Genomic DNA, 22505 nt, shown 5'->3' with positions numbered 1-22505 from the left:
TTATATTATTGTTTTGTTTTTTTCAAAATAAGGAGCTATTTCTGAGTATTATTATGGTTTGTTGTTCTTGTTCTCTAATAGTTCAAAATATGATAATAAAGGGTAAGTTATTTTAATCTTGAAAATGTATGTGTATTTATTTACATATTAATATGTTTACAGGGTCCCCATTCATTCTGGAAAAGTGTTTCAAATAAATATGGAAAAAGAAAATGGAGAATAGAAAAATAATTCTGTTACTGAATTTCATTACCTATCCCACTGTATAACAATTGCATCAGTACATCCATTCAATCATCCTCACTGTATCTGATATTCCATCCATATACGTACTTGTCCATCCAACCATCTTGTCTATCTATTCAACAACTTACAAATTTTTTATTACATCTATCCATCTGTCTAATAATGTTGTCCTCCATCCACTGTTTAGACTTCCTTCTATTACTTATTTATGTTTGTCTGTCTATCCATTCGTCATCTTATTCTTGTACTTATTTTATCAATCCATGCATCCATGTTTCAGTTGACCCATCCTCATATTTGTCTATTCGTGTTTATTCATCTGTCATTCTATTCATCCATCCATCCGGGGCAGTTTTTGTGTAGGATCGCCCCTGCATGTTTGCTACCAGGTGTTTTGTTCAGGGATAAACAATAAGTTCAGGGAAACGGTTTAAAGTGCGTCTTCCTCTCTCTGCAGTATCAGTGCATTGAGGCAGCAGCATCCCTGCAAGCTTTAACACGGTGGCCTGTCCTTTCAAGGGGACAATAACGCTCTCGCACTGGCTAAAATCACATTACGCACCATTTGTCTTGCTTAAGCGAAGTGTCACCACTGTTTTCCGCTGCAGCTGCGCGCGCGTTAAACTGAGGTGTAGACCTCCTGGTGCGATCATAGATGCGCCTACAGGTCCTTTGATTGGACCCAATAAATTTCAGCTAAGGTGAATAGGGAATAATATTTCACCGTGCAAATCTGCAGAAAGTGGCGTTTAAAAGCGCATTTTGGTCATTTTAATTCTAGGTCTGAAAAGCAAATCGGAGTGGGCAGGCGCTCCTCTTGATCTTTCACCAGAATAAGTGGAAATTAAAGCCAGCTGCACCTCAGTTTGATGAGGAGGGTTCAAAGGGATGAAAGAGTTAATCAGAGGGGAGGGCGCGGGCACATGGAGGGAGGCGTGTGAGTGTGTGTGTGGGGGGTGCCTTGGTATAAAACCAGCTCCAGATCGCACAACAACACCAGCGTGCGTCTGCTCTATTTCCAGGTTTCTTCAACTCTGTGAGGTTAATGCTGACCCTGACTCGGAAGATCTCTCGTTTTCCTCGTTTCTACCTGTGCCGTTAGCCCAAAGGTATTCTCGCTGGACTATGCCGCGCAGAATGCGGACTGTGCAGAAAGTTGCGCAAAGCGGATGAAGTGGGGAAGTGAGGAAAACCTGTGGCATGAGGTTGAAAATGCGGCGAGGAAACGCAGCTGCGAGTTTTCTGAGTTTGGAGATCTGACAAGAGCGGAAAGTACTAATGCTCCATGCTGGATCAGCACCACAGCTACTCACTACAGGCTGGAGTAGTCTCTGAACTCAGCCAAGTGTTTACTCATTCAGTCTAAATAAGATTATATGATTAGAAAGCCAAGGAGAATTGGTTTAGAAAAAAATCTGGAACCAATTTCATCTCTAGTTCCTCGCATTCTCTGACTGCTTGTCCACCTTTTCGATCAGTTTCCTCCCCGGTTTTATTTTTATTTTTTTTCCTTTTCTTTTTCTTTTTTATTTCTTTTGCACCTCTGATTCCCGAAGTGGCTTCGAAGTGGTGTTGCGGCTCCTCGTCCCCGGCGGATCCGGAGATTGGAGTCTCTGCACCGGTGGGAGTCGGAGGCGGAGCTGCAGCTCCGGCCACACCGCGGGCTCCAAAGAGCGGCCGCGTCAAGAGGATGGTGCGGCTGGCGGCAGAGCTCCTGCTGCTGCTGGGACTTCTCCTCCTTACGTTACACATCACGGTGCTGCGGAGCAACCCGCTGCCTCAAGGAAATGCTACTGTGAGCCTGGATCAGGATACAACACTTACGGAGGTGAGTAAGGAAATCTGCTGCCACGAAAGAGAAACTTAATGTAATGTAGGTGTTGTCCAGGTAACAGAGCCGACACAAGTCTACAGGGGGTTTTGACCAGGACTTGTCTTGGGGGTCCAGTGGTTTCTCACCACAAAGCCACTTGCAACTCTTGAACTGCCCATGCTTGATTTTTTTTTATTCTGTAGGCTCACCATGCCAGTTTTCGGTGGAGCACATCCTCTAAATGCAGGACCATGAAAAGTTTTTGCTTTTGCGTATCTGCATTCTGATCATAAAAGTTTTAGATTGTCAGCCGTTAGTATCAGACAAGGGTTCAGTTTTCAAATGATGAAACCAATAGTTATGCCACCCTTGACTGCAACATCTGTTATGAAGCCTTTGTGACACCTAGCAGTGAGTGTTTGACATCACTGGAGGAGCAGATCTGATTCAGCCACTTTGGATGGTTTCAGTGTCATGCTACAACCTCTTAATTAACTGACTTTAAGAAGCCCACTCCAAAATCAGTTTCTTCTGTTTTTTGTTGTTGTTGTTTTTTCTGGACTTGCTGGTGTGGTGTGGACAATTGTCCAGCTGCCTAACCCACTTTTGCTAGAGTTTTCAGGTCACAAACTGGTGATCAGAACGAATGCAACAAATTCCTTGGGATTTAATATCTATTAATATTGTCGCTTGCAACAATTGCAACAATATCAATATTGTCAGGATCATCAGGTCAAGTAATAAGATCTTGACTTATTTCTGGAGGGATTTTGGTATTGTGCCGTTACATCAGGGAAGGTTCACCACACTTCCATGATTTCTCTATTGGGGGATATTGACTCCCATCTGATTGTTCACTGGAATCCCAAATCCTTCAAAAATGTTTTTGAATGCTTTTCCAGACTGGTCAAATCAATGCTTCTCATTCTTACCAATACTTGAATTCTTTTGATCAGGCTGTGACAACTGTTTTTCTTTCTTTTTTTAGATCTGCTAGTTTACTTCCTGTTGTTGGACAGGTTCTATTTAGGTGATTTCTTGATTGTACAGGTCTGGACGTAAAACTGCTATGGACCGGCTTATTAAATTAAACTGTGTTCCAAAAAATATAGTTAGTCACAATAAATTCATTGTGAAATAATGATTTTATTATTTGACTGTTACATTTTAGGACCAAGTTAGTTTGCATAGCTTTTTCCCTTAACTTAAATAATTACTCAAAAAACCACATCTTTAACTCTGGAAACTTTTCTGTGACTAAAAAAGATAACATCTGAAGATGTAGTTCAGAAAACGCATATCAAAGATAATCAGAGTATATGATAAATTTAAATTAAACTTCAAAGACTTATTATAATGTTTACAATTGATACATTTGTCAAATAGTTTCAATAAATAAGAAAAACTGCTGTTCACCACTCCAAAACTGTCTGAGGAAGTTTAATAACAGTTGTTATTTCTTAAGTCATCAGAAGTTTTGAGTTCTCTTTTGAGTCAGAATCTAAGTGCTCTTTGGGGCCCTCTGGTGGCTTTTATTATTTTTTTATTTACAAACCCTGATTCCACCAGGAAAATCCCAATAAGATCAAAAACCTTTGTTTCGAGAGAATCCTTGCCAAACAAGAGAGTCTGGGCCTGGTGACTTTGACCAGCTGCTTAGTTTGCTTATGCTTCTGGCTGGCTCTTTTAGGTTAATTAAAGCCTCCACTTACTGAGGAAGGCTCTTGGAGTCTCTGGGGATTGGTGCATTCTTCCTAAAGGGAACCCCCAGGAATGATGGTGTGCCAGGAGAGGGGTAGAAAATGATCCGGGGTCAGAGATCAGCACCCTTGCCCCACAACAGACACACCTCCTATTGTCAGGGAGTTAAATGCTAGCTGCAGGCACTTCTGTCATCAAGGGCTCATCACTGTCATCCAAACCCTTACTTGATAAGGCAGAGGATCAGTCCTGAGCCCCTGATGGTGCCCCATTTCCTGTTAAGATTCGCTGATGTGTGTTTGGACAGCACTTTGTCATAAACCAAACCTCCACCTTGTTTGGATTTCAGGCATGAAAAATTCTGTTTGTTGTTGTGTTTGCTATTTATACAAAAACCAATTAAGGTGCCATGCTGCAAAATGTCGGAACATAGGTAAAGGAAATGCCATTACAAGCAGGAATGGCTACATGATTAACAAGAACATTTAGTGAGATGAATTTATTAAAATTGAAATAAATAGAAAATTAGGTTGCTTCTCTGATATGTACTCCTGAAATATATTTAGAACGTAGATCATTCAGTATTGCAGGAAAATAATGTTAAAACAACATTACAACACTGTACCTGGATATAAAAGCATGCAAAATATTTTCTGTGTCCTGTTTTGACAGGAAACCCCCTGTTTTGGCAATGTTTATGAGATGGTAGTGGGATCATTTAGTCATGGTTTATATGTGGATGTTAAAGTTTCCATTTGAGTCAAACGGCTATGTTCCTAGCAAGAGGTGTTGTGTTTATTTTTGCTTTTTTGCCTCATTGATTCTGAGTGCTGATCTGTAGCATTCTTGGGACCAAAACAACGGTCTAACCTTTCTGTATTAAACTACAGCAGAGGTGTCCGAACCTTCTGCTGCAGGAGCCAAAACTGTCAATTTCAAAACAGCGGTGGGCCACAAAATTACTTTCTTATTAGTTTTAAGAAGACAAAAAACTTAGCAATGAGTCAACAATTAACTAAATAGAAAATATTTTAACAAAGCCACTTGTGTCAACCACTTGTGCTGTTCAACCAGTACTGTGCCATTCTCTAATTGTGGTGTAGAGGCTGAACAAAATCATTTCAAGGGCCACAAATGCCCTCTGGCTACACTTTGGATGCCCCTGAGCTAGAGGCACTTCTGGAACATTCACTCACTTAGGTTATGCCACATATTAGTGATATTAGGAGGCTCCATATTCTGAGCAAGTAGGAGCCTAGATATTAAATGAAAGTGGCCTGAGAATAGAACCTTGAGGAATCCCACATGTGATCTTTGTTAACTCCGGTTCATTATTGTCAAATGACACAAAACAATCCTGGTCTTTCCTGGTGTACCTAGGAGACAATAATAAAATCAGCACTGAAATCCAGGATTACTGAATCAAAAGTTTAGCATAAAATTGTGCACAATAAATCAATCAAGTTCATTTTTCCTTGGTTATCCTTTCCTTGTTATCACACATCTGATAAAACGGACGTTTTTGACTCCCCTGTGATCCAGGTAAAAACGTGCCATAACAAAATTCAGAAGGGAGACATTTGTCAGCATGACACCACTTGAAACATGTTTAATGGCTGAGCAGCCCATTTTAACAGCAACATCAAGCAGACATACTTCGACAAAGCCATAAATCCACACCTAAGACTTATGAGGTATTTGGGATCAACAGGCTTCTTTAGAAAGTGTCAAAAGTATAGTTGAGGAATTTTAAAGTGAGGGTGTGTTAACGGCTCTTAAGCAGCTCCCATTCTACTAGTAACAGATAATGCTCTTTGTGTTTCAACAATTATTATTGTGAAAGTACTTCCAGTAAGATTAACTGTTAGAAAAGTAAAGAGTAGCTAAAATCAAAATATCAGTATTTTCTCTGGCCAGACATTTTCCAGCAGGAGGCCATGCCCCCTTCTGGCCACCTCTTAGAGGTGCCACTGGCTACTTGGATCTGAAATGTTTTACATATTCTTTTCTGCATGCATGTTTCACACAGGATGATTTTTGGTGGCACCCCATCTCCTAACTACAATTCCCATGTAGTCATAAAATCCAGTGCAAATGTGACAAGAGTTTATAAAATGGCGTTGCTTTAGAACCACTGATCCTCTTGAGTTTGGAATATTTTTAAGACAGCAGCGGTGAGCTCTGGTTTGGCATATAAATGTCCCACAAAATAGCCCAGGAGAACCTTATACATAAACTTTGTTCGCTTAAGCAAATAAAGAAATCTAATTGATTTCTTAGATTTTTCATGTCCATGATTCATGAGCAGGTCTTAAGATCTTACTTGATCTGTGGCTCCGAAGCCACGAGTGGCTCTTTGGACCTTCCACAATCGCTCTTTATAACTTTGGACATAAACTTTTAAAGAACCAAGCAGTTTGTTTTAATGCACAAATGCAGGTTTTAGCAGCTTTCTTAGTTTTTCATGCATGAATTCACAGTAATAAAGTAATTCTAAAAGTACAATAGCATATTTTTCTTGTGCTTTTTAAAAAGAAAAAGAATCATCCTCTTTTCAAAGGGCATATGTGTTTTATTTTCACATATAAAAAATATCATGTAACATTTTCGTCTCTAAATGTGTTTTATTTAGCAGGACGGTGGGTAAAAATGACTCTTTGGGTTGTAAAAATTGCAGATTGTTGATTAAGTAAAATTATTTTATCTTAATTTAAACTTTTGCACTTTCTGCACCATGTGATGTATGTTTTCAGTGTGATAACATCCGTTCTGCTTCATGGTAAACTGATCTGTTCAAACTGCTGTTTTCAATGCTTCCTCTATGATTCAGGTGAAGGCGTGCCTCAACAGGAAAACACACGTCAGCATGACACCACTTGAGACATGTCTAATGGCTTAACTGCCCATTTTAACATGAGCGTCATGCAGACGTACAGTCACAGTGCTCGAGGCGCTGCATGGCCTCCATGTGCAGACACTGAGTCCTCAATGCAGTTGCCCTGGAATCAGTTGTTGGTTTGCATGTCTTCCCCATCCCTCTTGTTAAAGCTTTTGGATTTTGACCGAAGCATTGACACTTACAAACAGTACTGTTTGTAAGTCTTAAACATCCTTCAATTGCCAAAGTATTTAAAATGTTCATCCCATGTAGCAGATAAATATGTATCCTCCTCGGAAGAGTTTCTGTTCAAATAAAAATAAAAACATGTGTCAGGTATGGTTTTCTTTTTTTTATTATTCTTATTTTCAGTTTTACAGCTAATAACTAAGGTGCACATTTTCAAGCCTGTGTTTTCCTGGATGTTAGGCCATACAAATCTGAGGAGGTATTCCTGGAATTTATTGAATATTTGTCGTCCAGCCAAATGTTGAATTGGATGAGCAGGAAGAGGAACAGCGGGGAGTTTATTCTGAGAAATCAAAGGAGGGATTCTGAACTCTTCATCCCAAGTTCATCACCCCCACATTTCAATTATCCTAGAGATTCCTTTAGCAATGAAAAATGAAACAAACCTTGAATGTGGTTTTTTTGCACATAAAGTATAGATAAGTTTCACTGATTCCTTATGAAAAGAAGTGATGTCATTCTGCAGCCATGCTTGTCCCAGCTCAGGTGTCAAATTAATAAAAGTGCAGCTAAAAAGAATTTAGTTTATTTATGTCCTCGCTTGTCAAAGGTTACTTTAAATTATGTACCTTTTCAGTTTCATTTGCATCCACTTTTTAGATGTGTGAGATGGAAAGGAAGATTTCTTTTTTTTATTTTCTCCACCACTGCTGAAAACCATGTGGTCGTACCATAGACTGCCTTAATTTCCTGCTAGTTCCCTGGGGGGGAAGAACTGAGTGGCTCCCAATTGAGAAAAGTCATGGCCCTTTAAGGCGCTCCTCACAATGTAAAGCCAAAAAAAGGGAGGAAGTGGGAAAAGAAGGCGATGAAGAAGAAGAGATACTGTGAGGGAAGAAAGGAGGTGGTTTGGGTGTACAACAAGTGTTCATTCATGCCTTTTGGGAGTTGGGGTTTGGGGGGACTGAGACATCCTGGGAGGCCCCAGATGAGCGAACGGCTGGTGTGTCACTTTTGATCTCCAAATGAAAGGACGCTCCTCAACATATGAGCGATAGGAACTATAAAGCAGCCTGCTGTCAAAGCAGTTTGATATTTAACATTTAAATGGGTTTCTCCTGTGCTTTTTTTTTTTTTTTTTTTTTTTTTTTTTACAGATAAGGTTGTGTTTGAGAGCAAAACGATGAAAGGATTTGTTTTTCGTTAACATGTGTTTCAAATTCCTCTGAAAACTATAGGAGGACAGGGGAATAAAAAAACACTTTAATTTCTTAGATTCATGTTTGCTAAAACAGCCCTGATATTTGTCATAGCACCAGATATTAATAATATGCTCTGTTAAAATAAATATCCATTCATTATGCTGTTAAATATTGATAGTGGACCCTCCTGAAACAAACTACACAGATGCGACACCTGCTTTTGTATTACGCCGCTGTATGTTTGCATTTACGTTGTGATTAAACCTGTGAATGCTCCGACTCAGTTGCTCCCTCAGTGGAGCTCAGTTACAGCCAACGAGTGAAATCTGAAGACTGGGAACATGAAAGGCAGGGTTATCACATGGGCATCTCAACGTCCAAGTACTTTTGTTTGAAGCAGCGAGAGCTCACGTACAGAGCAGATTGCTAAACCATAAATTGGGCTCCCAAAATCGTTTTATTTTTTTATTTTCTTTTAGAGAGCTCATAGCCATAAGTGTCTGGTTTTGGAAACAACACTGCTAGGGTTTTAACTGGATTCAGTTTTATGATTTCTTTTCCCACAAATATTATAATTTTGTACATTAATCCTCATATGCAAATCATTCCATTATCCATAAAAAAGCTAAATTCTTTACTAAGAGGTTACAGAAAAATCCATGTTTCTTTCTCTAAATGAATCATTTCAAGGACACGCAGCAGGAATTCTTTAACGTTTTGTCACATTTAAGTTAATCTAAAAAAAGCAATGCAGCTGCTTTCTCCTCAACAGAAGTTAAATGTACATTTACAATCCCGGCTCCCTTGCTGTGCAGCTCCATTTACAGTGTCCGTTTTGCCCCAGAGTGCACCTTGGCTGCACACAAACAGCTCCAGTGGGGGCTTTTATGCCCGCCACAATGTGGCTGGGCTGACACTTTGTCTGTGACAGGCCACCACAACCGTGCAGCACCGCTTCCATATTCTCAGGCCTCGGTCTGGCCACAAAAACACTGGGAAGGGAAGAAAAGGAAAAAAGAAAAACAAGAAACATGATTGATGCCTTGCTTTGATCTTATTTTCTGCCACCCTAGAATGGATGATTGCAGACTACTTATGGCTGTCTGTCCAATTTAGGAATAATTGATCCTTCTGTGCATACCTGATCGAGGACATATGCCTCCGCTGTCATTATGGAATGGATTTACAACACCCTGTCAGAAGACCAAATGTTTTTCTGTCTTCAAGAAGGCAGATGTAATTATTTTTTGCAATGTTTACTTAGGTTTTTCTGTATAGCAGAGCAGGAAAACCATCACTCTTACATAGCTCTTTTTTTAGGCAGCAATACAGCAGAACATGCTATCTATGTACACAACATATTACTATGGTAAAGTTGCAGCATATTTAGTCAGGATAGAAAAAGGAAAAGTACATAGTAAGGACATACATGGTACCTAAATGCATGCTCAGAATAGATTTTATTTTGATTGTAGCAGACAGTTCTTCTGTCTGGGTTCAGAGTTGAACTCATATGAACTCAAAAATTCATCCAATGTTGCTGTGCAAAAGAAAAATGTGGCGGTCTTTTTTCTAAAATGATCAAAATCAGGAATTAAATGTATTCTACTTGTATTCAAATACATTTCAATTTTATAGATACAGTATTTTTGTTTCTTTCTTATCTTTAGCAAAACACAGTATTTTTGTTTCTTTCTTATCTTTAGCAAAACACCTTGAATGCAAGAAGTAGGTCATTTGCCCAGCTGGCTCCTGAAGACCGGAGGTCTGGTGCCGAGCACCAGCCAGCCCATCAGCCTCCAACGCTCCCCTGGGTGCAGGGCAGCAACGTACACAAGGATGGTCCTGGGGCTTTCCTCCTGGATCTGCATAACTTTCCGGACCTCTCCAAAGCTGATATTAATGGACAAAACCCCAACATCCAGGTGAACATGTGTGTCTGTGCAAAGTGTTTGATGCACTTTGATGCTTTTCTTTACCTCAAGGGACATTCTAGGATTTTTGAAGTGAGGCTCTGTGAAATGGTGATAAGCAGTTAATGTCCTGCCTGCAGTAGATAACTCTCTTGGTGTCTTCATTTAGCAATAAATGCAGAAGTGTTGTCCCCAGAGTTTTAAATCAGCAGCTAGTTTAAGAGGGACCAAGAAAAGACTGGGCTTCTACAACTCTAATCTGAAAAATGTTATAAAACAAAATAAATTTTTAAAACAATTTGCATCTATCGCTTATTTACATAGAAACTGTTCAGTATGTACACAGGAAATTGTGAGGAGGTGGTGCAGCACCAATAATCTTCCTATGTCAAACATAACAAGAGTGGAACATTCCTCAATCAGATCTTACTTGACATTTGTGTCTTTTTATATCCAGACTGCTCAGATTAGTTTTTTGTGGAAAACTAAAGGTAATGGCTAGACCAAAATACCTTCATAGCAGTTTATGCAACTTCAAGGTATTTTCACATAGGCGTTAGGTGATTATTAACACTTTACTACAATTTACATTTACAATAGCAGGAGGTTGTCCCCCACAACGGTCATACTGTTTGAAACATTATATGCTTTATATGTAGCGTATAAATCATTTTGGGTCAATGAGACAAAAATTTTCACTAACCACTAATATTTTTGTGAGGTGGTCCTGGAGACTTACACCCCGCTTATATGGTCTGAAATCAAAATGGATTTCAGAGCCATTAAAACTATTACAGTCAAAAACCCCATGGTGATGTATGGGAGTACAGATTTTTTTAACCCTTTCAGCTATCATGATTGCATTGGATGGGTTTTTCCACTAAAGCTGATGATTACAAGGAACTCTTAAGTACGAGACAAAGCATCACCAAATCGTGAAATGCTAAATAACTTGGGAATCCTGTTTTAGGAACCTTAAAACCGTGGCTACGTTGACACCAGTTTGTTATTAACATGTAACCTGTAAATGATTTTCTCTGTGGTGGATGTGGTGCACCACCAATGACCATTCCAATTTAAAGTGAGGTTGTGTAAAGGTCAATATAACAGTGTTTACTCAAACCACTTTTATGTTTTTAGAATTGACTTTATCCTGGTGAAGACTTCTAAACTGTCATCATGTTTGCATTGGGCAGGTATTTACACAGAGGATTGATTGTTTATACAGGGAAGTGAGCTAGGATGTGGTAAATAATGATGTTTCTGTGTGAAACAAACACTAACAATCATGTGCAAATTTTCCAATCAGAGAAAGTATCTAAACAAAAACTATTGCAGCAGTCTATCCCACATACCATGTTGGTGTTTTTAAGCAGGGTGTACAGCAAATCAGTATCAGGGGAAATGAATCGCGCTCATGGGTTAGCTGCTTTGCAAATGGCAGCCAGTCCAGCATTTAAAGTAATGTAGGAATATGAGCTTTTAAATGTATTTTAAAATTTGCTATATGAAAAGAATTAATGAATTTGTCGATTTTCCATAAGTAATTTGAAGCTGCGTTCCACCGGAAAAAAATCAGTGAATGCTAAACTGCAAATGTAGAGGATACATTTGCAGTTTAGCAAATACACACTGCATTGTGTATCAGATCATCTCATGAGCTTTGTGTTGCAGGTGGTGCCTTAAGACAGCATTAGTCCTCTTTAGTCTTGAGCCCCCTTGGATTACATATTAGCTTTAGCCACTAAGTCCAGCTAATTTGGATTTATGATATGAATTAAGGTAACAAGAAGATTATTTACTGCAGGTGAGATGTTAAGTCCTTATAACCTTTGAATTTAAAATGACCCTTTTAAACTATGGTGATGCAACAATGAAGGAAAAGAGGTAACAGGAAGGAGAACAGTCCGGTGCACATCGCTGCACCCTTTTTCTTCCTCTTTCTCCACTCATCTTCTCTACCCTTGCCCCTTTTCACACTTCCTGGATCCCAGTTAAGCATAGGAGAGACTCCACGTCAATCATGCTGACAGCTGAAAGGCAGAGACTAACCAACAGAGCGTCGCTGCTGCACTAACCCATGCGCAGGAAGATGGACGGTAGCCTTATGTAAATGTGTGGCAGGCCCTTGGTCATAAATCCCTCAGTGAAGCAGATGGTTGAATAACGGCTGCCATGTTTAAATCATTCTCCTGTCTAATCCACCAAAGGGGGCTCTTTGCATTTCTGAGGGCATCATTGCTAAATATGAGCATGAACAAAGTGTATTAACATCTCAAGATGTGGGAAGAGAGAAAGCAACCAATTGAGCAAGGGCGTGAGGCTGTGGGAGCAAGGCAGGAGGAGGAGGGGGTGTCTTTGATCCTGGGATTCATCTGGCTTTCATGGTCTGGAGGAGGCCGAGTAGCCCTTTGAACTCTGTGTTTAGGTGGAGAGAACCAGAGAGGTGGGAGGGCAGGGGTGGCGTCCCCCCCCCTCTTCATATGGGAGGCACATGTGTCAGGACAGAAAGGGGGAGGGAGTGATGTTGTGTGCTGGCCCCCTTATTGGATCTGATGTTATCATTCGTATCTTTAAGAGGAATATATATCAATTTTAGACAAAAGACCCCATAAAAATCTTAAATATTAAGCATAAATTAGTTGGCCTTGCTGGTAGTTTTTAGCATCATTCTGAAAAGAACCACTTAATTTATGGCCACTGAAACAAGAAAACACCCTCATATGTGAGCATAATAATAACACCTTCTTGAAGTATGTCATTGTATGGCTGGAGACATAAAACAAATTGTTTGCATGATAAGAACAGCTTATCAGTTCTTTGAGTGGAATATGTAAGATGAATGCTTAATGGTAACAGCAAAAGGATTTGACAAGTGCTGTAGCCAAAATCATCAGTGAAAGAAAAGTTGGCTGAATCTGTAGAAGTAATCACAGGGAGGGAGAACATATAAATGTCTGCTGGAAACGCTTTTTGTTTTGACTTCACTTGCAACCACTGTAGGTGTAGCAATAACTTCAATTGACTTTTTAGGGACAAGCAACTTGTTTTAAGAAAATCAAGAGTAGGTTGTGTGACAAATAGTGTCCTTAGAAATGTTTTGACAGCTATATACATCGTCATCACTTATCAACTTTTGACTTCCCTGTGCTTACTTGATTTTAATCTAATCGTCCAAGTTCATGGCATGGTAATGAATATAACTATCATGTGCTATCATTTATCTCTACAGGTGACAATTGAAGTGGTGGATGGACTAGAAGGCCATGAACCTGAGAGAGGACTTCGCAAGGAAAGCAAGCCCAACTGGGCCTCCCCCAACTGGAGAAACTGGTGGCCTCACACCTCTTCGTCTTCTCATCAAACGGAAGAGCACGATCGCTCCTATGGGAGAAAAACGGAGGACAGCAATTTTCTCAGGCCACCGTCAGACTGGGACAGGAGAGGAAGCAAAGCTCAAACTGAATATGGTGAGACTGACAGCAGAGGGAGGGCATTTGTTTGTGTTTGCATGATATGTCACTGGCTCCAATGGGGCTCTTATTTGAGCACTGCTTCCCAGATGGCTGCAGTCTGATGTGGAAACTGTCATTTGCAGATTTACTGATTTAAATTGTCAGAATAATAAGGGCAGTCATGTTAGGCAAGTCCTGATGGGAGCCCTAACGCGTTTCTATGAGACATATGCCGCTGTGGTGCAATGCTAGCTGCGTCGTTGCATCAAAGTTCAGCCACAGTCAAGGAGCTGGAAGCACCATTAGGGGCTCTTAGGGACTTGAACCACGCTCTCCCAAAGCAAACCCCACAGATAAATCTGCCGTGAAAGAATTTATGCTCACTGTCATACAGTGCGTCCGTGTTGAAGCATGCCCAAACCAACGCAGTCAAAGAGGAATTTCTGTGTCGTTTTATTCACTTGCACTGGGGTGTTTGAGGAAAGATGTTTGATATTTAGTAAACCATAACCTCTGTTAAATGCCTCTGGCTTATCGCTGCGGTCATCTCCATCATTCTTCCTGTATTTCACACCACAGTAATTAACATGAAATATTTTATCTGCATTACTGTCATAGTCTTAAAGTTAATGATCCACCGATGGGACAGTTATTCAACTGATGTGTGGCCTGAGAATTTTCTTTTTCTTCCTGAATTCAGATTTTTGTCTTAACTGAATATGGCTAATGTGGCTTATATTGCTGAAAAATGCGCATAAATATGACATATAGGGTGGTTTGAACACCAGCCAGAAATACTTGCATCCCAAAGTGGCCACATTAATTTAATGCTTCTCTCTGATTGAATTTGGCTTTTCAAACGTGGATCAATGTGTGTGGCAGAGTGATGGTGGTGGTGGGACGAGGGGACCCTCATGTAACTGCTTCTCTGTTTGCATTTGCTGTTATTTCACTTTGAATTTTGAAATTAAGGAGTTAAACATACAGCAGCTATAAGATGTGCATTAAATTTGCCAACACACCGTTAGAAAGCTTTTGTGCATTTTCTCATACTACACCCACACATACAAATGTATTTTGTTGAGATTTTATATGAAAAACATACAGGAAATCTAAAAGATTTTGCATATGTTTGGATGGAAATTGTCAAAAATGTAACAATCCAGTTGAATAATTGAATAGGATCTGGTTTAAACATATTTAGCTGACTGTATCGCTACTATCCTTTGCCTGCAGAAACAGTAAAACTTCCCCATATTTTTAAAGCTCCTAACAGGTTTTCTTTGAGGACTGCTCTGATTTTTATTGCCATTTATCTTCCCATGAACTCTGACCAATTTAACTCTCCCTGGTGAGAAAAAGCATTCCCGAGTTTTATCATTCCCAAGTGTTGGTTTTCGACCGCACATAGCATTTGGCATGCAGATTAAAAACGTTTCGTTTGGTCTCATTTGCCAAGAGAACCTTCTTCTACGCATTTGCTGATTTTATGTGGCAAACTGTAAATGATAGTACTTCTGACTTTCCCTCAACAATGATTTCTTTTTGCTACTCTTGTATAAGAGTCAGTTTTGTGGAGTACATGACTAGTGGTCTGATTTTCTTTGTACAAGTTACCATTGACCTCCTGCTTCTACTTACATCAGCCTAAGTTCAGGCAGCCATGTCTTGATAAGTTTGCATTTTTTTCCAATTGACAAGAGCTTTTTGAGATGCCTAAAGTTTGAAATATTGTTTGCATGACCAAACCCAGTTTTAGGTTTCTCCACATTATCTCTGACCTCTGCGCTATGCTCCTTGGTCTTCACGATGTTGTTTGTTTAGCAATGTAGTGATAAAGGCAGGTTTTACACCAGATTTTATTTAATATTGAGGTCAAGAAGGAAGCAGAAAAATACATGCCACATGTAGCACTGTTCTTCTGCTACTTTGTGTAAAATACATTGGAGTTTGCTTTTATAACATTACAAATTGTGAAAAATACATACATGAACATTTTTGAAGTGCACTGTAACTCTAGGATCTTGTCTCCATTTGAGCTAAAAATCTTACCGTCATTCCTTTCTCTGATCCAAGACTACATGGATGGTGAAGGAGACTGGAGCAGCTGGTCAGCATGCAGTGTCACCTGTGGAAATGGCAACCAGAAGAGAACCAGGTCCTGTGGTTATGCCTGTACGGCCACAGAGTCCCGGACTTGCGACATGCCCAACTGTCCAGGTAATCTCCTGTTTGTTTTTATCCTTGTAAGGAGCAAAACAAAACCCATTTATTCATAGTCACTCATTCTTTATTCCATCCTTGTCCCTTAAGGCTTTGAAGACGCCTTCAAGACAGCAGCAACTGAAGTGAGCCTGCTGGCTGGGAAAAATGAATTCAATGCCACAGAGCTCTTTGGTGTTGGTAAGATTCTGTCTGTTTACTTTTCTTCTCCACCCCATCCTACTTATAGATGTGACTGCTTTATTGCAGAGAATGTTCCTCTACACATTTAGTATGCTTCCATTGAGCGCCATTATTGTGAAGTTCTGCAGGACATGAAGGTCACAGCTTTCATCTTCCCACCTTTTATGGCAGTGCTCCTTGTCTTCAGTAAAACCACACACTTATGGAAAAAGCTACTCCTTCTCACACTTCTGAATTTCAACTTTAATGTTGGCCACTAAACATTATTTCTTCCAGACACAGACAGCTGTGAGCGATGGATGAACTGCAAGAGTGAGTTCTTGAAGAAGTACATGACGAAAGTGACTAACGACCTTCCCAGCTGCCCCTGCTCTTACCCTACTGAGGTGGCGTACAGCACGGCTGACGTGCACGACCCCCTCACACGGCGTGATTTCCGCTGGAAAGACGCCAGCGGGCCAAAGGAGAAGCTGGAGATCTACAAGCCTACGGCCCGCTACTGCATCCGCTCCATGCTGACCCTGGAGTCGACCACGCTGGCCGCGCAGCACTGTTGCTACGACGACGGCATGAAGCTCATCACCCGCGGCAAAGGGGCCGGCACGCCCAACCTCATCAGCACAGAGTTTTCCGCAGACCTGCACTACAAGGTGGATATCCTGCCCTGGATCATCTGCAAAGGAGACTGGAGCCGCTACAACCAGGCCAGGCCGCCAAACAATGGCCAGAAGTGTCCAGAAAATCCTCAGGATGAGGATTATTACAAACAGTTTGAAGAAGCAAGGGAGTTCTAGCCTGTGCAACTCAAACTAGACTCAGAGACTCATGCATCCTCACAAGAAGCACATTTGTCATAAACTTGTCCATTTTTCTGCTTTGGTGACAAGTACCGTTTTTAAAAGATACTCCTTTATAATGTTGCTGCAAAATGTAACTCAGAGTTGGTCACAAAAAGGGAGATATTTCTTCATTTTTTAAAAAGGGAAAGTTACTATTATAGAAACGTCAGGTTAGACCGTGTCCAAGTTTGTCTCTGTAGATGTTGCAGTGATAGAGTAATGAGACGCCCTCTCCCAGGAATGTGTTGGTCAGAAGGGGGCCAAAGAACAGAGCGGCTCAGTTTTAATAATTTTCTGTGCAGGTTTTATCCATGTAAGCTTGTGGGTATGAATATTTAGCATGCACATTTCTGTTTCGTTCATTTACCTCTGTAATATTCTGTCTGTGAGGCAGTTCATTGTAAAAAGCCTGCATTAGTTTTGTAAAGTATTTATTAAAGTGTAGCTGTGATTGTGGTGGGTGTCTGTTATTGTAGACTCTCTTTCACATAAAGGTTTTTTTCTCTCTCGCTAAAGAATTCACGCTCCATGAACATTTTTACACTTCTTCTACTCTTACAAGCCCAAATTTCAAACTATTTTATTGGGATGTTAATATTAAGGGCAAAAAAACTGCCCTTAATATTACATCCCAGATTAAATATAGGTTGTCTGCAATCACAGATTTTTATTTGGAATCCCCAGGGGATTTTATTAAGTGGTATTAGATTTAGAATGTGGACACTTTCTAGGTGTTTATGTGTTAAAAAAAAAGAAACTGTGGATCCTTTTCCTGACATTTTCCCCTAATTATTCACTAATTGTGTTGTTCTGCCACATAAAATCCCAATAAAACACGCTGAGGTTTGTGGTTCCAATGTGACAAAATGTGAAAAAGTTCCAAGTGGTTTGAATACATTGACACTGACAAAAACAAAACCAGAGCTTCGTCTCTAGTTCATACCTCACCATCACTCAAAGCATAGGATGCAACTAACAGAGCATGGAGAACGCGAGAAATAAACGTTCCGTGAAACAATTGAATAAGAAATGTGTAAAAAAAAAAAAGTGAAGTGTCAATGTGCAAAGTGTACTGTCATTTTTCAACATCTTCAAGGTTCATCAGCTGCTCCTAGATTTCTCTCCTGCTGTCAAACAACACAAATCATCTCCAGGAACAGAAAAAAAAAACATCTCATCTAATCAATTACACTCCTCCACAGAGTTAAGCCAGTGCACAAGACTTCCATTAGTTCCATCCAGAGTGGCTGTCAGGCCAGGCCTTTTGATGGGTCTGTGATATTTCTTCAGAGGGCAAGGAGAGTAAGGTTCCTTTGAATGCGACTCAGATTCTTTCTTTGGCATGTATCCTCACATTCCTGAGTAATTTCTCAGTGTACACACACTCCCACACACGCACATTCACTGCTGCTTGTCCGTAGCAGAAGGGGCGGCGAGGGGGGGGACCTCTGACCGTTCCCTCTCCGCTGAGTGCTGCAGTCATTGTCACACAGAGAAAGCCATTCATGGTGCCCTCATTCCTGCAGTCTCGTGTGCTGCACAGCTGGCCGGGTGCAAGGGCTTGTCTTTCTAAACCAGCAGGCCCCAGCACGTTTCACACCCCCGAGGCGCTCTCTTTGCAACCACCTAGTTGTGTCTCTGTTCATGGAAAACTCCACGGGCATCGTCCGACCCATTTATCCGCGTCTCTGCTTTTTCTCAACCTGTTCACTGAAAAATTGAACAAGAAGTTTGCTTAATCTTCTGTCAGGCCCCCCGAGTTAAAGCGTGGTTTATTGCAGAGATTAAAGAGAGCAGCATGGATCGTTATCTTGGCGAGGCGTCTGCTGAGCAGGTTTAGAGATCAAAGCGAGATGTTCACCTTTTATTTTGTAACATTAGCGCCAAGTTCAAATTGACGGCATACCTTCCACTGCGCCACGTCTCTCCCACCCCCACTCAGATTCTCCCCTCCAGGCAGGCTCTCTCCTTGTGGCTCCAGAGCAGGCAGTTACTCGCATGCACGCTGCACACTGCTGCTGTGATTATTGCGCAAAGGTACCGATAGGAATACAGATAGAAGGTTGGAGAGGGTAACTGGTGTGAAATTGTAGAGGAGGGCAGAGAAAGTCTACGCCCGCCAGAGGAAAGAAACCTCGCTGCTTGGACTGTTTGTGAGGCCTCGCTGCTGTGTTGCTATTTCCAGCACGGCGTTCTGGTATGTTTCAAAGGCTGCACATTAGTGGTGTATTGTCAAGGACCCGAAAGGGCTCATTAAGCATCACTACGATATGTGTTTTGGTATTTTGCCTCTATTTTTGTTATGAGAAAGGAATTATGTCCAATGTGCAGACACGGCTTTAGATGGAGCTGGTCAGAGCTTCCCCTGGGATTTCTCAACAGATCTACACACCAGAGCCACAGTGGGACAGTAAACTAACTTCAACATCCAGTTTAAATCAATGGATTTTGACATTAGCTTACATAAAAATGTAAAAGGTGCCATGAATTTGTACTGGAATCCCTTTGAAACAATTAAATAAAATTCAGTGTAACACATCACGTAATTTGTGCGTAATTTTGTCTTCGTCGCCTTACAAGCGTTCTTAGAGAACGTTAGTGGACAAGCAGGATCATGAAGACCAAGGAACACAGCAGACAGGTCTGGGATCAGTTGTAGAAAAGTGTAAAGCAGAGTTGTAGTGGCGATTGTTTGTCAAACCAAACATCCAATAAAAGTTCCTTAAGCCACTAAGAGTCACTGGAGTCAAGTTTCTTAACGCAGGCAAAAGACGTTTAACATCCAAACTAGTTGATTATTCAGGGTGATTTATTTTTCTTTTCAGCCACAATTACAGAGTTCAAACTTTCCTTTGTTCTCATGCTGCCTCTCTTGCTCTGTTCTCTTGCTCTGGTAAAAACCATAGGCCCCAAACCCAAATGCCTGCTGGTCCTTTACCAGGCCCCTATACTTATAGAAAAGTGGACTGACCCACATGGCTTCCTGTCTGACTCAAAGAATAAATAAGAAAAATAATAAAACAAAAGATAAATAGAATCAACAATTACTAACCTACAAATAAATGCTGTAAATAATACAAAAAGTATACATTTAAGAATTAACTAACAAAATTCAAATGAAATAAAGAATAAATAGCTTCAACACAGAGTAAAGTTCTAAAACTATTTCTCTGGAGGAGCTGCAGAAATTCACAGACCAAAGCTGAACTTTTTGAACCTACATGCAAAACATTGCGTGGCAGAACCCACCACATCCTTATCCTCAATATGGAAGTGGCAGCATCACACTTTTGATGTGCTTTTATTCATGTGTGGGGAGCTGAATCCAAAACAAAACTGTCAGAAAGTTATATGCTGCAAAAGACGTGAGACTGGGGTGGAGGTTCACCTAACATCATCACAGCAACTGTACACATACAGCCAGAGGAACACTGGATTAGTTAAGATCAAAGCATATCCATGTGTCAAAATGCCCCTGTAGATTTAATACTCTTCAACTTAGATTCTCTTCAAACTTATGCATAAGTCTAATTTGGTGTAATAAATTCACATGGAGTATTCTTAAAGCTCTGCCTCATGATCTTACAAGCAGAAAAGCAAATGTTTGTTTTAGGATCTCAGTCTGAAGGCTTCTGTAGGTAAAGAGGCAGGGACATCTCTTTGTTTTGGGTGTGCTGCAGATGTGGCTGAGCCATTTTTAGTCTCTCTTCCCTCACTTTCTTTCACTCGCTCCCTTACACTGCCGCTTTATGGGTGGTGTGGCACAATGCAGGAAGTGTCTGGGCCGCAATACCGCAGGGCCCTAACTTCATGGCAAACCTAATTAAAAGGTTTTTCTTTCGGCTTCTAATCTGAAAGGGCTGTCCTGGACCCGGACCTTGCTTATCGTTCATCCGCCCACCCCCAGTCGTCACCCCCGGCACTTTACTGACAAAATAATAAAAAAAAAAAAGCAGGCACCGTGCCATCGGCTCGCATCTTTGGCACGGCAACACAGGGGAGGAGTAAGCTGCGGGGGTCGGGGGAGCAAATATGGGCATGCAGCTGAGCAAACTGGACAAGTAAAAGTATAGGACCTGAGAGGGCACGGAAAGCAAAACAGAGCTACACAATGAATAGTAGACAATGGCAAATCAAATTACTTTGACATGTTAGATGTTTGGGTTGGTTTTGCAGGCACCTGCTGCTGGCAGGTCCTGTATAAAAGCATGCACCTGCTTTCACTTGCAGGTTCTTGAGAAAATTCTCTCTTAATCAAAGATTTCCATCTTATATACCAACACTAAGTAGTTCCTAATTGTGAAGTGGGAGGAGACTTTACTAACAGAAAAATCTGAGAAGTATTATATGCGTCCCACCAGCAAATATTTTGTACCACCTTTTGATGCAAATGTTCAACTATCTTTCTCAGAAATGCTGCATTTATACACACAGAGGTGACTCTTAAATATGCTAAGCAGCTTCTGAAGGCAAATGGTTACATTTTATTTAGAGGTTTCAGAGAAAATAGGAGTTAAGTACAAATACAAAACACACTTTTCTGGTTTACACATTTACATATGAAAAATTTAGAGGGTCATTTTTGGTCTGTCGGATAAAAACTCAAAAAGTTTATGATTGTAACATGACAAATATATTTAAAAAAAAACTAGGCACAGGAATACTTTTGCAAGACATTGTATACCATGTTGCAGGGTATAGGTGAACTTTTTCGGGCTCAAAGGAAAATGCATCGTTTCCAGACGTTTTTCGTGTGAGCTAATATCATCAGTAATAACCCATATGTCTTCAACACTATGCCACGTTGGCTGCAGACATCTGTAGAAACATAAAACAAAACATGGTTTGATTTTAAATCTTGATTTTGACTGACTAACCAGGCTATCACAAAGGGTGGCTGGTATGACAATGCTGAGGTGGAATGGTGTCTTGGAGGTGGTGAGGGGTAGCGAATATGAGGAACAAAAAGCTGCGTGGCCGTGACTCTGCGGTGACAGCACCGCTTGGTATGTTGAGGACAGCAGGGCAGACAGACAAGGCTGCTGCCTTTGATCTTTATTTGCTTCATGTCTGTTTTGCATTTAAGAGCTTTGCTGAACGCAAGACATTGGACACACGAAAAATGGATCAGGAGGATCGGTCCGCATTTTAAAGAGCCGGGATCTTTTTTCATAGCTGAGGGGATCCAGAGCGAAGACGAAAACTCCACGGCGAGTAGAGAGGAAGGTTCCCCAGTGGCACAGATTAGCCCTGATGAAAATCGCTTGCTCTCTAATAACACACAGCTAATCATGTCAGTGGAAAGTTGTGAGTGTATGGGAGGGTTATTGTCAGCGGTTACGTCAGTCTGCCTTTAGATGGACCTTTAAAATCAAACTGAGGACAGGTGGCTGCATACTTTTAGCTAACATGCAACACTTATGACCTCCCAAATTCACTTTGCACCTTAGTGACACCAAACAACTGTGACATGTTACACCTCAGGGGCAGACTGACTGCATATCATCACTATGTGGGCTGATCTCACAATCTGGCATAAGGCACTGACACTGACACATTTCCACTTTCAAACGGTGAATATGGATCTTTTCACAGTTGTGCTGCAAATTCCACTCAGACACCACAATGGCCACAATCCAGAGTCAGCAGCATCTGGACAAAGTGTTGCTAGAAAGACTTCCCAGCCTGCAAAAAGGTTCAGAACAAAAGAGGAGAGGAAAAAGCTCTCGAATATTGCATTGATTTTAAACAGAAAGAGAGCTGCTTCTTCACTGTTATTACATCACAAACACCTCACCTACTTTGATGTTCAGGTCTTTTCTTTTAAAAGGCCACATTTCATCATGTTTTAAAGCCAGAAAGC

At 40.8% G+C, this 22505-nt stretch overlaps 1 protein-coding gene across 2 annotated transcripts; it reads left to right on the top strand.

Annotated features, from left to right (window-relative positions):
• Nucleotides 1-1163: 1163 nt before the first annotated feature.
• Nucleotides 1164-17098, top strand: ism1 (isthmin 1). 2 transcript variants are annotated; one of them, XM_044136619.1, is made up of 7 exons: nt 1189-1355; nt 1803-2074; nt 9736-9954; nt 13175-13412; nt 15474-15617; nt 15711-15800; nt 16080-17098. In XM_044136619.1, the coding sequence occupies exons 2-7, from the start codon at nt 1937-1939 to the stop codon at nt 16595-16597; spliced, it is 1347 nt and encodes a 448-aa protein (XP_043992554.1). In that variant the 5' UTR covers nt 1189-1355; nt 1803-1936; the 3' UTR covers nt 16598-17098. The 2 variants fall into 2 exon arrangements, with proteins under 2 accessions (XP_043992553.1, XP_043992554.1); XM_044136618.1 differs by having other exon boundaries at nt 1164-2074.
• The last annotated feature ends 5407 nt before the right edge of the window (nt 17099-22505 follow it).

The sequence above is a fragment of the Gambusia affinis genome, linkage group LG13 (assembly GCF_019740435.1).
Source record: "Gambusia affinis linkage group LG13, SWU_Gaff_1.0, whole genome shotgun sequence".
In the NCBI taxonomy this organism is placed as follows: Eukaryota; Metazoa; Chordata; class Actinopteri; order Cyprinodontiformes; family Poeciliidae; genus Gambusia; species Gambusia affinis.
This window is presented reverse-complemented; position numbering and strand designations above follow the sequence as displayed.

What these genes read in the sequence shown, in the direction of transcription:
- ism1 (XM_044136618.1), top strand. Translation starts at nt 1,937, where the DNA reads ATGGTGCGGCTGGCGGCAGAGCTCCTGCTGCTGCTGGGACTTCTCCTC. An exon ending in GACAAAACCCCAACATCCAG is followed by an intron (nt 9,955 to 13,174) that starts GTGAACATGTGT and finishes TTATCTCTACAG; the next exon opens with GTGACAATTGAAGTGGTGGA. An exon ending in CAAAGCTCAAACTGAATATG is followed by an intron (nt 13,413 to 15,473) that starts GTGAGACTGACA and finishes CTCTGATCCAAG; the next exon opens with ACTACATGGATGGTGAAGGA.